At 44.6% G+C, this 17,144-nt stretch overlaps 1 protein-coding gene and 1 long non-coding RNA gene across 4 annotated transcripts in view; one reads left to right on the top strand and one right to left on the bottom strand.

The window, feature by feature from the left end:
- The window catches only part of WDR75 (WD repeat domain 75), a 39,307-nt gene extending 36,634 nt beyond the window's left edge, over window positions 1-2,673 (bottom strand). Inside the window, exon 1 of one of the 3 annotated variants that reach the window (XR_006285015.1) lies at window positions 2,252-2,530. Coding sequence is in view for 2 of the 3 variants with exons in the window: in XM_007069897.4 (XP_007069959.2) it covers window positions 2,252-2,337 (86 nt within the window). In the remaining variant the exon portion in view is untranslated. Of the gene's footprint in view, window positions 1-1,808; window positions 2,148-2,251 lie in introns of those variants that run through there. The other 2 variants (XM_007069897.4, XM_043525684.1) reach the window with 2 other exon arrangements.
- Window positions 2,674-2,753: 80 nt separating this feature from the next.
- Window positions 2,754-8,017, top strand: LOC119567404. The gene is made up of 2 exons (XR_005227406.2): window positions 2,754-6,644; window positions 7,724-8,017. It is a non-coding gene; the product is annotated as an uncharacterized LOC119567404 (long non-coding RNA).
- The last annotated feature ends 9,127 nt before the right edge of the window (window positions 8,018-17,144 follow it).

The following is a 17,144-nucleotide window of genomic DNA, read 5'->3' as shown; positions in this document are numbered from 1 at the left end:
GCGGCCACATTAACAACCTCGGCCAAGCGCTAGTTCATCATTTAGCAGTAAGGCATTCCCTGGGAAATATTCCATCCTCTTCCACCCTCTGTCTTCACCACCTCAACCAAGCTTCACAATCATCATTGCTGTGTACAGTATTAAATTGTTTAAGAAACTTATACTGTGTGTTATATATATACGCATATATGTCTTGTCTGGTGAAAAAAAAATTTCCCTGGAACCTAACCCACCCGTTTGCATTAATTCTTGTGGGGAAACTGGATTTGCTTAACATCGTTTTGCTTAAAGTAGCATCTTTCAGGAACATAACTACAACGTTAAGCGAGGAGTTACTGTACATTCAAACATGTTTCAGAGTAGCAGCCGTGTTAGTCTGTATTCGCAAAAAGAAAAGGAGTACTTGTGGCACCTCAGAGACTAACAAATTTATTTGAGCATAAGCTTTCGAGAGCTACAGCTCACATCATCAGATGCATTCAGTGGAAAATACAGCGGGGAGATTTATATACAAAGAGAACATGAAACAATGGGTGTTACCATACACACTGTAACCAGCGTGATTGCTTAAGGTGAGCTACTACCAGCAGGAGAGCGGGGGGGGGACATTTTGTAGTGATAATCAAGGGGGGGCAATTTCCAGCAGTTAACAGTGGGGGGAGAACAAACATGGGGAAATAATTTTACTTTGTGTAATGACCCATCCACTCCCAGTCTCTATTCAAGCCTAAGTTAATTGTATCCAATTTGCAAATTAATTCCAATTCAGCAGTCTCTCGTTGGAGTCTGTTTTCAAAGTTTTTTTGTTGAAAGATAGTCACTTTGAGATCAGAAATCGAGTGACCAGAGAGATTGAAGTGTTCTCCGACTGGTTTTTGAATGTTATAATTCTTGACATCTGATTTGTGTCCGTTTATTCTTTTACGTAGAGACTATCCAGTTTGCCCAATGTACATGGCAGAAGGGCATTGCTGGCACATGATGGCATATAGCACATTGGTGGATGTGGAGGTGAACGAGCCTCCGATAGTGTGGCTGATGTGATCAGGCCCTATGATGGTATCCCCTGAATAGATATGTGGACACAACTGGCAACGGGCTTTGTTGCAAGGATAGGTTCCTGGGTTAGTGGCTCTGGTGTGTGGTTGCTGGTGAGTATTTGCTTCAGGTTGGGGGGCTGTCAGCAAGGACTGGCCTGTCTCCCAAGATCTATGAGAGTGATGGGTCGTCCTTCAAGATAGGTTGTAGATCCTTGATGATGCGCTGAAGAGGTTTTAGTTGGCGGCTGAAGGTGATGGCTAATGGTGTCATCATGAATAGGTTGAAATATGAACAAGAGGTGCCACAAGTAGTCCTTTTCTTTTTGTACATTCAAAGTTATCCACACACTATTTATGCACCAGTCATCCCGAGCCAGGTCAAGCCATGCACCAACAGGCCACCTCCAGTTTTCCACCAGTAATGGAAAGATTTAATTACTTTTTACCCCCATCAGTCTAATGCTTTACCCTGATGTGCTATTTTGGAGTATCTTTCCCCACTACCTTTTACAAGTGCTTTGAAAGTCTCTGAGTGCAGATATTAGACAAGAGCAAGTTCCTGCTATATACCCCCTGCTATCCCTTCCCAGGGCCCCTGTATTACTCCTACATCTCTTAGGCAGCCAAGCCAACTGCAGCCTTCCTAGTTCCTCCTCATCTTTCCCTTCCCACCACACGCGCTGAGGATAGAGAAGGTGACCAGCCGGTGGCTGAGTTGCCATCTGAGAAATTTCAGTATTTCAAAATTTGGCTTTATTCCCAACTAGCCTGAATCCCACGTTTTGGAAATTTCTCATGAAGCAGAACTTGGCCCGCAGAACCCTGGCACGGCGGGTCTGCCCGGAGCTCAGGACCCCAGCCTGGCTCCCACCCCCGAGGCCCTGGGGTTTGGCGACGGCTCCTCGAGCCCGACTCGCTGTCCCGAGTTGCGGGTTGCAGGAAGCGGCGGCGCCTCCCTCGGGCCGTTCGGGTTGCGCCCGGGGCCGGACCGCGGCAGCGCTGGGCGGACGGAGCAGCAGGCTTCGCGCCCACAGCGCTGGTACCGCCCCGCCTGCAGCGTTACACGGGCGGCTCCGCAAGGCCAGCGGGGCTCACCAACGGCTCCTGGGCCGTGTCGCGCCCCGCGGAGCGGGCTCCATTGACCGTGGCGAAGGAGCTCAGCAATGCCCGCCCCCGATCCACATTCCCCTCCCCCGATTCGCCCCACTCACTTGGCATCGGCGGAGAACGCCGCTCTGGCGCCGCTCAACGTGCTGCCTCCGCAGCGCACCACGCGGAGCGGCTGCTGCGCCACCATCTTCCCGCTGCGAGACCTTCCACCTTCGACCTCTCACCCTTGCCCCGCCCCCAGCGAGCGCCGCCACCGCTCTGGCCGTGCACTCCCCGGAACTCTCTCGTAGACGTTCCTCCATTGGCTCCCTGCCATCTTATCTATGGGCAAGGAAGGCCATTACGCCCGTTCCTTTCAAGCGCATTGCATAGCATTTAGAGCACTTCCGCCCATAGTTTACATGGGAACAGGAAACTCTCAGTGATCTTCGTGAGGTCACAGAGGAGCGCCGTCGGCTGGAGCACACGGCGCTTCGCTCCTCCCCTTCCTGAGGGAGAATGTAAGAGGGGCAAGAAACTGTAGTGAGCGCATGCGCAGAGCCTTTCTTGCTGTTCCCGTTGTCATTCCAGGCCGGAGTCGGCATTTCCGAGTGACGTCACTAATGCGCGACAGAATCAGGCTGCAGAGGCGAGGGGCGGGGCCTGGAGGCGGGCAAGTGGGGTGAGCACGCAGCTCGCGTCGGGACGCTGTCAGGGCCGGCAGCGAGAGCCTGGGCTGGTGCCCCGGCACGCCTGTTGCTGCGGGTCACGCGGCTCCGTTCCTATGGCAACTATGTGGCAGGCACCCCTCAGCCACATAGTTATACTGACCTAACCCCCGGTGTAGACGGCGCTAGGTCAAAGGGCGTCCGGTGGACATGGCTCCCCCTCTTGGGGACGTGGCGTACCTCCTGTGCCATGGGAGAAGCTCTCCCAGCGCAGGTAGCATCTTCACTCGTCCTCTTGTGGCGCAGCTCCCGCACTGTGAGTGTAGACAAGCCCTTATACAGGTCGCGTGTGTCTGCATTTCCTGTCCTTCGCCCAGGTGTTTGTGTTAACAGGGTGCTCGGAGAGGAATGCAGCCTTCCAACTGCGCTTGTGAATCTTAACATGGATTGCAGCACATGACTGTTAGGGTGCAGGCCTTAATCAATTTCCAATGTACCTTTTATCATGAAATACAAAAAAGAGGTCGTACAAAAACAACATGGCTAGGAAGGCATTGATTTAAAGAGCATTGCCTCTTACGCCCCCTCCCCGTCTCTTTTGAAGCTCTTCTTCAGCACAGCTAGCTTCTGTATTTTGATTAGGAAACAGAATTAAGAGCACTAGAAAAAGCTTTCCCTTCAGTTTTAAACAATCTCCTCTTTAAAGAGCAGGGTAACGTACTATGAAGTGTAATTCTCAGCCCATCCCAAGCCATTAAATTTCAAAGAGAGATGACACCTGATGTGGTTCCAGTGCACGTTTTGAGAGGTCTTGATGACTGATTACAGTATGACTTTGAGTAATCAGTTCCAAAGCGGTATTATAATGTTAAAATAAATCTCAGCTATTGCGAAGTAATCTGTTTCCTTTACAGTTTCTACTCAAGCCTTAAAAAAGTGTTCTTAGGTAGTTTAGTATCTGAAAAATACAGAATTTAAGTTGATGATGTTTAAAAACCTGTATACATTCTTGATGAGGCAACCAAGGACCAGAACAAAATGCTTTGTAATTGAAAGAGATTAAGTTGTGAAAAAGAAATATATATAAACACAAGACTAATAGAGCTAACTGAGTATCTAAAACTTCATGAAATGCATAAACTTAATACAAAGAAGCCTTAAAGAGTATACTTATTCAAAAGCAAGCTGGTCGCAAAAAGTCACAAAATATTTTAGCCTTAATGCTAACAAAATGGAAAGGCTAGTTTCTTAAATGACAGATGGATAAGTGTTTGGTCTCATGTTGTTTTCCCATAGAAATACCTTGTATTTATAAATAACTAATAACCCCTCTGACTTTAAAGGATTCTAATGTGCTTTATGAATATGGGAATGACAAAGAAATGCAGCCCTGTCTCAGGTAGTATCAGCTGCTGTCCAACTGCACACAGCAATGCTCAACAGTATCTTAGCATAGGAAGTGAAGAATAGTATTGTATCCACTTGAAATGCTTGGGAACCCTAGATAGGGGAACTCTAGATAGGATGGTTGAAATTATATTAGAATCCGATTAACTGGAACCACCCAGTGGTTGGAGAGGCTTTCATCTTGGTTAAGCAGAATTGACAACAGCTGCACCTTTGGACTTCAGCAGTCAGACAGCAGTCAACAGCTGCACCTTTGGACTTCAGCATTGGGCTATACTTATATGGCTCTCATCCCCATTGAATGAGTGTCTCACAAAGATTAATGAATTTATCCTCACAACATCTCTGTTAGGAAAAAGTATTATTATCCACATGTTACAGATAGGGAGCTTAGGTACAGAGAAATTGAATGACTTGCCCATCATAACACAGGAAGTGTATTGTGGAACCAACAATTGAATTAAAATCTTCCGAGTTCCAATCCAGTGCCTTAAACAAGAGATAGCCTTGTCCTGTTTAAGCAGCAATGTCAGTGTTAACGGACTTAGTGCTTCCTAGAATATATTCTATAATTGTACCCTAATTGAAATTTAGCTTGAATGCTAAGCTAACACCTTTACTCTTGAGGAAAAATGTCATGGTATTTTATATTTCCACGTAGCGTTAGGACCTCAGAGAAACCAAACCAAAATACAGTGCTTCCATTTCTCTCAATGTTAGGTTAATACACTCGTCAAAATTTAGTGTAGAGTTAATAGAAAAAATGCTTATAATATTTGTTTTCTTAGACCATGTCTACACTAGAAACTTACCAGTTTAGCAATATCAGTTAAGGGTGTAATGTGGTGGTTTTTTATGACATTTCTATACAGGCAAAAGCCCTAGTGTAAATGCAGTTATACCGACATAAAAGTGCCTTTGCTGGTATAGCTTATTTTGCTTACCGAACAATATAAACTATATCTGTGAAAGTACTTTTTTGCCAGCATAATCTATGTGTACTCTAGCAGAGATTTGCCAGTATAGCAATACCAGCAAAACCTTTAAGTGTAGACTAGGCCTTAGGTCTCACATCAAAGTTTTAGCTGGGTTTGGACCAGCTTAGCTGAAGATCTGTAACGACTGCTGTCCAACCTGGAAAAATGTTATATGTATATAAACTTTGTAGCTGAAAGACTTGATTTTTTATTTACCAGCTGTTTTGGTCTGTATATTGAATAAAATAAAAATCATTTAGTTTCTTCACAAAAGTTCAGAGACTATTTAGAATCTTTTTACCTTTGTCTGTTAAGCAGTCAGTTCTTTTAGATTCACTCAAGTCCGTCTATCTAAAGTATTTATGTGGACCCCATCTCCATAGTATCTGAGCACCTCACAATGCCAATGAGGTAGGGAAGTACTATTATCCCCATTTTACATGTTGGAGAACTGAGGCACAGGGAGAATAAGTGACTTTCCCAGGGCCATACAGGAAGTCTTATAAAACTCCTATATATTCTATCCCCATATGATTTTGGTAGTTATTTCTGATATTCTATACTATTTTAACTCCATACATGCAATTTTATTCTGATGTAGGTCACATTCCTCTAAGAAATTTGACCATAAAATGAAAATGTAGATTTAAGGTTTATATCTTTGGTGTACATTTTTTATATCTAATTTTGTTGTGCATGTAATTGGATTACATCAGAGATATTGTAGAACATTAAAAGAACAGTTTAAAAAATTTATACTAACCGTTGCCAAAATAGCACATTTATTATTAGTCATGGCAGGATTCAGTTTAAATCATTAGTCATCATTGGTAAATGTCTATTTCACTGGGCACATTGAAATCGACGAAAAAAATATCCATAGGTAATAGTTAGCAAGCACAGCTTCCCAGGCTCCTTGCAGGAATCCGGTATCTCCAGCTTTGCAAGGAGTCCTCTGCAGCCCTGCTGTCGTGGCTGTGTAGGGATCCCCCTGCAGCATTGCTGCGAAATGGTGAAAATTTATTTAAAATTGGGGAGGGGCGGGAAGGTTAAAAATAAAATCCATACTGACCATTGAATTTACCACCCAAAAAAAAAAAAAAAATTTGAATTCTGCCAAGCCTGTTTGATAATGTATCATACCCTGATTACACCATTGTTCGGTTTTGTGGTGGAAAAACCTTCATCTTTATTGGAAATGTAAAATTCACATGGTACAAAATCTCATTAAAATTGGAGGAACATTCACTACTTAGTTTGCATTTGTTTATGATATTGCCTCACTGTTCAGAAATACTAAGGGGTCTAACTCAGTCCTGATGCATGCAATTTTGTAAGTGATAGTAAGAGTTATATGCATCAAATAGATTATTGACTCGTAAAATCTTCTCTGCAATAATTGATTCCAGAGAGTGTTACTCAGTGAATGTTTGCGCCATATAAAATGAGACATCCACAGAAAGGTAAATTGTCTACATTTTTTTTGTAACTAGCTGCTTCATGCTCTTAACTCTCACTATGTTGTTGCTCAGCTTTCAGAAAAGGTCCGAAAAAGCCTTTGAACATGTACTTAATACTGATAAACAGTCTTGGTTTCCACATTAGTGTGTCAATAACAGAGAATGAATGCTGGGTTTGGGACCACTCTCTGCTAATTTGCAGCAATAGTTTTTGTGTGTATGAATATATTCAATGTTTTGAGTAGATCTGGCTGTGTTGTTAGATTTGAAACATTTCTAATGGAATAGTCTCACTGGGTTTACATAAGAACCATAGTGCTAACAAATATTTTTAGTAGCCTCCAGAACAATTGAACTTTTAAAGTGGTTTCCTATTTGGGGGTGGGGGGTGGGTTGTTTTTAATCAGAAAGACCAGCTTACACTTCAGTTTGTATCTGACATCAATATTCTGCCTGGGACATTGACATCAGCAAATCCAATCTGAATATTTGTGGATGTGAATATTGAACTTACTGGTGTCTGATGTTGACAGAAGCCTTTAGAGCGGCAGTATTCACACATATACACTATACATGTCTCTGGTGCAGTGAGCCACCTGCTGAGTTTCTGGCATTTTTTAAATGAATGTTCTGTTTCTGCACAGCTTGTTGCTTGCTTTTTAGTCGTGTGGTACTTGCAGATAATGCAAAATCCCAATTAAAGCTTTTACATTGAAAGTTTTGTTTCTCTGTCCTTATAGCAATGATGCTTCAGGGATTGTCTACATGGGGAGGGAAATTTACTGGCATAACTGTTCTGGTATAAACTCCCTGTGTGGACACTCTCATAACACGGGGAGTTATACTTGCAATTATACCAATATGATGATAGCGGTAAATTTCCTCGAATAGACAAGCCCTCAGGAAAAATGATTCTATAACTCAGATCTGCTTGCCATGTTACCATATGATATTCTTTGTAATTCAGCTGGGTGAAATTTGCTAACTGAAGAAAGCTGCTCAAACCTTCTTCCTTTTTGAATGTTAGTTGGTGATTTAAAAATGTTCAAACCCTCCTGAGACTTTTTTTTATACTTTATTAGGCTCTAGATTTAGACACATCCTAGGTGAATACATGGAGGACCAATGAAAGGATTACTGCTTACCAAACACTTCGTTAACAAAGGGATGTGTAATTAAATATACAAAAAGTAACAAGATCCTTGCATGCTTCATGCTGAATTTTGTGATAATTTGAAATGTAATTCAGGAAATTTAATTGCACTGTCAGTGTTTTGTGTCAAATAGAATGTTATTAGAAAGTTTTCTACTCATGTTTCATGTATACAGTATTTATGTTTGGATATATTAATAAAAGTCTACAACATCTGATGTAATACAACAATGTTTCTCTTTTATGTTTTGGAAGATGTGTAAAGGTGGAAGACATTAATCCACATCTGTGTAAATCAGGCGAGTAGAGTACAGACATGGCAGAACATAAGAACGGCCATCCTGGGTCAGACCAAAGGTCCATCTAGCCCAGTATCCTGTCTTCTGACAGTGGCCAGTGCCAGGTGCCCCAGAGGAAATGAACAGAACAGGTAATCATCAAGTGATCCATCTCCTGTTGCCCATTCCCAGCTTCTGGCAAACAGAGGCTAGGGACACCATCCCTGCCCATCCTGGCTAATAGCCATTAATGGACCTATTCTCTATGAACTTACCTAGTTATTTTTGAACACTGTTATAGTCTTGGCCTTCACAACATCCTCTGGCAAGGAGTTCCACAGGTTGACTGTGTGTTGTGTGAAAAAATACTTCCTTTTGTTTGTTTTGAACCTGCTGCCTATTAATTTCATTTGGTGACCCCTAGTTCTTGTGTTATGAGAAGGAGTAAATAACACTTTATTTACTTTTTCCATACCAGTCGTGATTTTATAGACCTATATCATATCCCCCCTTAGTTGTTTCTTTTCCAAGCTGAAAAGCCCCAGTCTTATTAATTGCTCCTCATACGGAAGCATGCTCCCCATACCCCTAATAATTTTTGTTGCCCCTTTCTGAACCTTTTCCGATTCCAATATCTTTTTTCAGATGGGGCAACTACGTCTGCATGCAGTATTCAAGATGTGGGCGTACCATGGATACCGGGAGAATGCTCTGGTATATGGGAGGCAATGGGGAAAGACTCCAGTACCTCCCCACTGCTGTAGCTTTTCCCTACCACAGTGAACTGCTGGAACCTTTCCCTGCTGCAGTGAAAGATTGGCTGGGGGAGGCAGCAGGGAAAGGCTCTGGCAGCTCCCTGCTCCTAGAGCCTTTCCCTGCTGTAATGAAAGACTCTGCTGAGGGGAGGCAGTGACTGGGGAAAGGCTTTCACTGCCTCCCCCTTGCCAGAGTCTTTTCCTATGTGCACGCCCTGAGGTAGGTTGTGGTCTACCTTTTTGATAGCATCATGGTGCCATCTGTTAGTCTACTTAAATGCTTTGGTCACTAACCGTAAAGTCACCTCATGGGAGAAAGGTGAACCATCCGATGAAGTGAGCTGTAGCTCACGAAAGCTCATGCTCAAATAAACTGGTTAGTCTCTAAGGTGCCACAAGTACTCCTTTTCTTTTTACGAATACAGACTAACACGGCTGTTACTCTGACAACTGAAAGTTGAGTCTTTTGTATCGTGTTAGTCTGGATCTGTAAAAGTGGCAAAGAGTCCTGTGGCACCTTATAGACTAACAGACATATTGGAGAAAGCTTTCGTGGGTGAATAGCCACTTCGTTGGATGCATTAGCTAGAATCTTCCAGAATAAACATCACATTATGTATATTCTTTTTTGTGTACAAGGCCATCGGTGTAAACGGTGGTTTACAGAGCTCATTAAACAAGACATAGTTCTTACTCCAAAGAGTTTGCATTATAAACTGACCAGACAAACCTACAGAAATTAACCAAACCGGAATGGGGGAGGGAGAAGAAGTCATTTAAACCACCTCCCCGCAACACACAGAGAAGAGATGAACAGCCATTAAGCTTTTTCAAGAGTTGGCCTGCTGCCTACCTAGCATAAGTGCTCTTAAAAATGACCTTTTTCTTTCATAGTTGCTATGTTTTTGTTTTATTTAATTTAATTTTTTCTGCTATAATGGTTCAGTCTTGAATAATCATCACATTTAAATACTAACCTAATATTGCTAAACAAGGTAATAATTCTTTCATTTTTTCAGAACTTTGTTTCATTGTTTTGTGTTTTTCTGAGTTAAAATAACTCAAGTAACTTGTGGAGTGTTTTTTTTTTTTTTTTTGTAATTAGGCATAAGTATCTAAGGCTATGCCTGCTGAAACCATGCTGTCTTACTTCAGTTACTCTTCTAATAAATTAGTGCTGTCAAATATTTGACCATTTTGGACATTATTTGACTGGTCAATTGAACAATTATTTTTGGACAGTTCAAATGCCCAAACCTGGGAGTGAGTCAGATTTCACCCTATCCATATTTTCTGAGATTATTTTCTTTTATTAACAAACCAAACCAATTATAATAAAAATTAAAGGTCTGATTCTGCAAACCTACTCATGCAGTAATCTGAGTGAGTCTATCCTACATAGGCGAACAGAGGATTAACAAACATCTGAGATCTCCATTAGCCCATCTTGCTGCACCTAATTAGACTTCATTTGTTATTAGACCCAGCTGGGGAGCTGGGCCTTCTTAATAAAAGAAGGACGTGAAAGCCACAGGGAAAGTCTAGGAGAGACCCAAGACAGAGACCCAGGAGAGAGGAGGTAGACAGTTCCCTCTCTCTTGGAAGCGTTTGGGAGAAGACCGATTGAAGAAGGCCACAGGGATAAAATTAACACCTATAGTGGTGGCAAGGCACAGAGAGGCATTCTTGAGGGATTGGTATTCCAGCAGAGAAAGAAGAAGCTAGGAGGACGTAGGGAGAAGATAGAGGTGAGGCTACAGGGAAGCAGTACAAGGGGCTAGGAGGGAGGAAGTGGCCCAGGGAAAAGCCATGCATCTGAAAGAGCAGACCTAGCTGCTTAATACAAGGTCTCTGGGCTGGAAACCAGAGCAGAGGGTGGGCCTGGATTCCCTTAACAGCCCGAGGAAGGGGCTGTCACGCTGTCTTGAGTGGCTCATGAGCGAGAATACGAACCTCAGGGCAAACTGTTAACAGCAGGGCACATACCCCCAAATGGTTATGAGTTCTCTATTTAGATTTCACCAACAAAGTAACAAGTGTAAACTCCTCAGTACACAGGCAGGGTGGGGTGTAAGATTGAGCTTAAAGAACAAGCCGAGGGAGCAAAAAAGATCTTTTGTGTTGGGACGTTTCTGGACTTTTTGTTGTAAGTGGTGGTATTAAAATGTGACCTGATGGGAGGGCCAAGTTACGAGAAGAAAGTCCGCTGCAGGACCTGAGTAGCCATTGGCAAGGGGTGCAAGAGTGGGAAGAGTTGCTACACCATGAGTGGGGATGGCAGCAGTGAGACCACAGCAAGGTTTTGCAGAATCAGGGCTGAATGCAGGGATCTACAGTCAGCTCTTTTGCGCAAGATTTTATTTTAAACATTAACTAAACTTTACATATTCTTGGCTGCAGAATTGTAATTGCAGTGAAATATGCTGTGTAGACAGGGTTTTTATCTGTCTTTAATTACTTGGAGTCAGAATCTGCCTTTTAGAAATAAAAATATTTAAGTGGAAAATTTTTATGGCCCTTCATGCATTATAAGGGCAGCTAACCTTACTGTGTACAGCTGTAGCAGTGGTTTGGAAATCCAGCCTTCAAAAACACATGGTCAGTATTCTATATGTAGCTTACCCTGTCTTTTGTTAGTTCAAGGTCTGGCTTTAAAACACCCAACAGCTTGGCAAGTCATGTCCTTACTTGAAAGTACATAGTCTTTCCTAATTGTCATTTATGAAAATCATTTATGTTTGTGCAGAATGGTCTTGAGTTTGTTTCATGGTGAGCCATCCAATGTTGTATTTATCCCAAATTGTCATTCATCATAAATATGGTAAGAAATGTAAAAGATTCTCTGGCAGTGCAACAGTAGAAGCAAAACAATGCTGTGTACATAGGGTTAAAATTAGGACCCTACCAAATTCACAGTCTATTTTAATCAATTTCATGGTCATAGGATGTTAAAAATCATCAATTTCACGGTTTTAGATATTTACATCTGAAATTTCATGGTTTTATAACCATGGGGGTCCCGACCCAAAAGAGGGTGTGTGTGTGTGGGTAACAAAGCTATTGTAGGGGGGGTCACAGTATTGCCACCCTTGTTGCTGCTGATGGAGGTGCTGCCTTCAGAGCTGGGCAACTGGAGAGCAGTGGGCAGCGCAGACAAGAGGGTTGCACGGTATGGGGGGGGGTTCACTTTTGGTGGGGGCAGGACTAGCCTTACAGGTGGACGACTGCCCAGGATGCTGTGGTCAGGGGCACGCTGTAGTCCTCCCCAGCACAGTCAGCCCAAGGTCCCTTTAGCCCCGGAGCGCTGGGCCTAGAGCCAGGGAGAGTTGGGCTGGGACGAGAGCACTGGAACCTTTGTAGAAGTGTGGAGCCACCAGTGCTGGAACTGAGGGGAAGGGGGCCATGCCCCCCACTTTTTAAATGGGTGTAGTTTTGGAGAGCAGAGGCAGCATTGCTCACCCAAACTGCAGGCCTCGGGCAGGCGCAGAGCTGTGCCGGGAGGGGCTGCGCTTCATGGCAGGGGACGTGTGACTGGCAATTTGGGGGAGCAATGTCACCCTCTGCCCCCCAAACAATGTCCATGTTAAAAAGTGTGGGGCATGACCAGATGGTCTCCCTGGTTCTGACACCATTGCATGGGGCGTCCCAGATGGGGGCTCCTACCATCAGCAGCTGCTCCCTGTACATCTGGGGAGGGATACGGGCAGGAAGTGGGGCAGGGGTGTGGTGCTTTCTGCAGCTGGGCGGAGGTTCCTGGAGATGGGTCTGACCTTGCTCCAGGAGTGGCCCCTGCAATGGCGCCTGCAAGAGAAGAGGAAGTACCGTCCGTCCCCAACCCTGCCAATACTTGGAGCTGGAGCCCGGCACATAGTAGGAGCCCTGGTTGGAGCGCCCCCAGCCCTGCCCCTCCCTGGCAGATTTCACAGAGGAGACCAGATTTCATGGTCCATGATGTGTTTTTTATGGCCGTGAATTTGGTAGGGCCCTACACATTTGAGAGTGTGACTTGGAATTAGGATATAATTTACAGTGACTGAATTTTAGATACCTGCCGCATCCGCAGGTTCGGCCGATGGCGGCACCCACGGGCTGCGGTTCGCTGCTCCAGGCCAATGGGGGCTGCGGGAAGGGCAGCCAGCACATCCCTCGGCCTGCGACACTTTCTGCAGCCCCCATTGGCCTGGAGCGGTGAACCGCTGCCAGTGGGAGCCGCGATCAGCCGAACCTGCGGATGCGGCAGGTAAACAAACCAGCCCGGCTGCCAGGGGCTTTCCCTGAACAAGCGGTGGACCAGAGTTGAGAACCACTGGTCTAGAGCTAAGGCTCTAGCACAGTTCAGCTATGTAGTTAGGATTCTGCGTATGCTACCAAAGTGGTCCCTTGACATGCTTATAATTGCCATACAGACAGGTTTGTAAACATGTAAAATAAGAGTTAATTTGGTTGCAGCAAATCATATGTTGTTTTCCCTCTGTAGAGAGATCCACGCAATTGCATGAAGTAGTTTGGAGAGGGGCTTGCAGTCACCCAACAGTCTCCCTACCCTGGTAGGTCCTCCTTGTGACTACTGCCTCACTGTACTTGTTCAGAGGATGAGTAGGCAGGAACTGTAGTGGGAAAAGTGGCACATGGGTTGGGAGCATCAGGTGTGGAAGGGATTCTGGTGTGGGGGAGTATAATGAGAGCCTGGAATAGAATCTGGAAATCCTGACTCCCAATCTCACCTGCCCTGATAACTACATTTCCCTTCTATGTTTGGGTCCAGGGCCCAAGACTCCTGGCTGATTCCCAGTCCTCTGATCTAATTGCTGCCTCATGCTGTCTGTCTTGCTGGTGAATGTTTTTATATTAATGAGGGGTGGGGGGAATAACATTTTGTGGGGTTGGTGACCTGACACCTGAGAAAACAGATTCAAAAGGAGGAACAATACCTTAGTTCTTCCATGATACTGGTGGTATCAGGGTAGGGCTACTGGCTTTTTATAAGCATAACACTGCCCCCTGGGCATCACTAGTGTCTAGGACAGGACTCTGGCTATTGTCTTTGTTCGGAGTAGAGCCTTGCTGGGCTTCTCTGTTGTCAAGTGTTGGGTTGTGATGTGTCCTCTGGTTGTTACCGTAGTCTGGGCCATTGTCAGGACCCTGACCTGCTTCCTCCTACCTGATTTTCTCTTTTTTTTTTTTTTTTGAAAGAGATCATCTGTGGTGCTCTCTGCATCCAAGGGTCTTTGTTCTCCATCAGTTCCTGAGCACTGTCACTAGGAGTGGGCTAGTTTTGGCTCTCTCTGCACTCTCACTTCTGTGTCATTGTGTGTGTCTTGGCCTAAAAATCAATCTTCATGATTTCAGTGTAGTCATTGGGCTGGGGCTGCACTGACCACAGCAGCTCAAGGGCATTCACTTTCACAAACACAAATATTTGGAAATTGAGAAATCTGTTGAGCAAGAGGAATGGCAGGAGGTATGCAGATGCATTGTGGGGGAGAAGGCTGGGGACTCAGCCAAGCCAGCCCTAGGGATGAGCCAATTGGATAGCTACACAGGAGCCTGTGTTTCTGGAGGGTTCTGCTTTTTAACCCCTCTCAGAAAGCGCCCAAGAGTTTGCTCACCCAGTGATCCGCTACACCCAACTCCCAGTGAATTATGGAATCCCAGTTCTCATCCAGTTGCCATATCCCTCCCTACTCCTACCCTCTACCTGGAGAAACTCTTCTGATGCCCAATAATGACAACACTCCAACTCTCCCACCAGTTGCTAAAACCTTTCTAAAGCACTCTGTCAGCAGTAATCACCTTAACTTACTCAAATACCATTCCCTCCTGGTCCCAGATATTCTGGCCCCAAGTCTCGCTTCACACAGAGCTACTTAAATCCTAATAGACTCCGGTTCCTCTGAGGAGATGAATGGATGTGGAATAGACAATGTTTCTTCATGCTGAGCCTGGGACAAAAGTCTGAGGGTAAGAGACATCTGGGTCTGGCACGAGGGATGCCACTAAACGACATACAGTCAGGGCTGAAGAGGAAAGAGAAGGGCAGCAACAAAGTCAGGAGGATCTGATGCTATCAGCAGAGTTTAAGAGCATGAAGATGGGGCTTATACTAATACACTGAGGGCTGTGTGAGACAGACTGGGGAGAATGAGGAGTCCACACATAACTAATAGTAGGATTTACTGAGTTATAGACTTCTGTCCCTATAGGAACTTTATTGATAGAAAGTGCTGGCCTGTGGAAATCACAGCACACAATGCCCCATGCTGATCCTGTGGCAGAGGTATCTCCTGATACAATCAAAGGAATCCTAGTTTAGACTAAGATTCCAAGAGACAAGGAAATGGGATAGAAGGCCTTTCACCACTACTGAACTGGCCCCAGGTTGGTTGCCACAGGGTCTTTCCTCTCTGAGGTCTGTTGGGGTCCTGTGTGAAACAAGCAAGTCTTGGTACAGTTCCTATTGGAAAGGTGTCCACATCACATAATCCCCCATCAGTCCTCTCTCTTATTCCTGGAAGGCTCTCCCTAAACGTAGGCGCTGGAATGAGCTAGCCTGTGGCTGTACCAGAGATAAGGTCTGTAGCTGCATTGGGAAAAGTTTCCCCTATAATATAACCCAGATGGTCTCTGTGGTTCCAGGTGAAGCTTCTGCAGCAGAGGATGTGCAGGAGCTGCTGCTAGTGCAGAACCAGCTTAGGGACATCAAGATGAAGAAGGAGGTGAGTGAAAGATAAGAGAAAACAGGGACCCAAATACCAGCAAAGAAAGTGAGATAGAGGGGAGGGCATGAAGTGGGAGAGTAGTTCAGGAGAAAGAGGAGAAAAAAAGACCCCGGAATCCAAACAATAGCAGGTGAAAGAGAGACAGGATGTAGATCAGGGAGTATCTGGATCCCAAATACCCAAATATTAGGATCCAAAAGCACTTTACAGATCTTCTGAGGTAGGTCCTCAGTACCATCACACTTTACTAGTGGGAAAATTGAGGCACAGGGCGGCAATATCCAAGATCACTCACAAGTCTATGGCGGAGTCAGGAATGTATCCCCAGAGTTCTGATTCCCAGTCCACGTGCTCTGACCAGCAGCTCAAGAATATCATGACAGAGACATATGAGGGAGGGGCCAGAGGAACCAAAGATCCCAAGTACAAACAGATTGTGTGGGGGGGGGCACCAAGAGGGTGAGAGCTGGTATAAGATGGGAAAATGAAGATTCTGGCCAGCCCAAATAGCAGCAAGTGAAACAAGGGTGGGTTAGCAGATCCCAGGAACCTAAATACTCGAATCTCAAGAACATTATAAGCATTATAAGGTAGGTTCCCAATATCTGTTTTATTAGTGAGGAAATTGAGGCACAGAGAAGTGAAATCCAAGGTCATATCCCACACCTGTGGCAGTCAAGAAACTCTCCCAGGAATCCTGACTTTGACTTCCTTATGCTAACAACTAGATCTCACACCCCTTCAAGAGCCAACAATAGATTCCAGCAGTCCTGAGTTCCAGTCTCCCTGGTTCAACCATGTTCCTTCTGCCTCCGAGGAAGAAGAAATTAAACCAAGTGTCCGGGCTTCCCTGTTCTAAGCTCTACATAAAAACATAAGAAGGGCCATATTGGGTCAGACCAATGATCTGTGTAGCGCAGCATCCTATCTCTGACAGTGGCTGGTGCCAGATGCTTCTGGCAGTCAGAGGTTTTGTTGTACCATGGGTACTATGCTATATAATTGATTATGTTTTGACTATATACATTGTATGTCTTATAGTGAGAATTTAGGTATTAGAATAAATGAATAGGATAGTGGATACTAGTATTAGCCATTTTCTTTTTATTCATGCCTTGTAAGTAACAGACTTGGAGGCAGAAGGAACATGGTTGAACCAGGGAGACTGGAACTCAGGACTGCTGGAATCTATTGTTGGCTCTTGAAGGGGTGTGAGATCTAGTTGTTAGCATAAGGAAGTCAAAGTCAGGATTCCTGGGAGAGTTTCTTGACTGCCACAGGTGTGGGATATGACCTTGGATTTCACTTCTCTGTGCCTCAATTTCCTCACTAATAAAACAGATATTGGGAACCTACCTTATAATGCTTATAATGTTCTTGAGATCTGAGTATTTAGGTTCCTGGGATCTGCTAACCCACCCTTGTTTCACCTGCTGCTATTTGGGCTGGCCAGAATCTTCATTTTCCCATCTTATACCAGCTCTCACCTTCTTGGTGCCCCCCTTTTCTTTTTGCGAATACAGACTAACACGGCTGTTACTCTGAAACCTGTCTGTGACTATGTTAATTAGATTAAAGGAATTTCGGAGGCCTAGGCC

The sequence above is a fragment of the Chelonia mydas genome, chromosome 11 (genome assembly GCF_015237465.2).
Source record: "Chelonia mydas isolate rCheMyd1 chromosome 11, rCheMyd1.pri.v2, whole genome shotgun sequence".
Taxonomy (NCBI): domain Eukaryota; kingdom Metazoa; phylum Chordata; order Testudines; family Cheloniidae; genus Chelonia; species Chelonia mydas.
The sequence above is the reverse complement of the archived record's forward strand: the minus strand, read 5'-3'. Positions and strand labels throughout refer to the sequence as shown.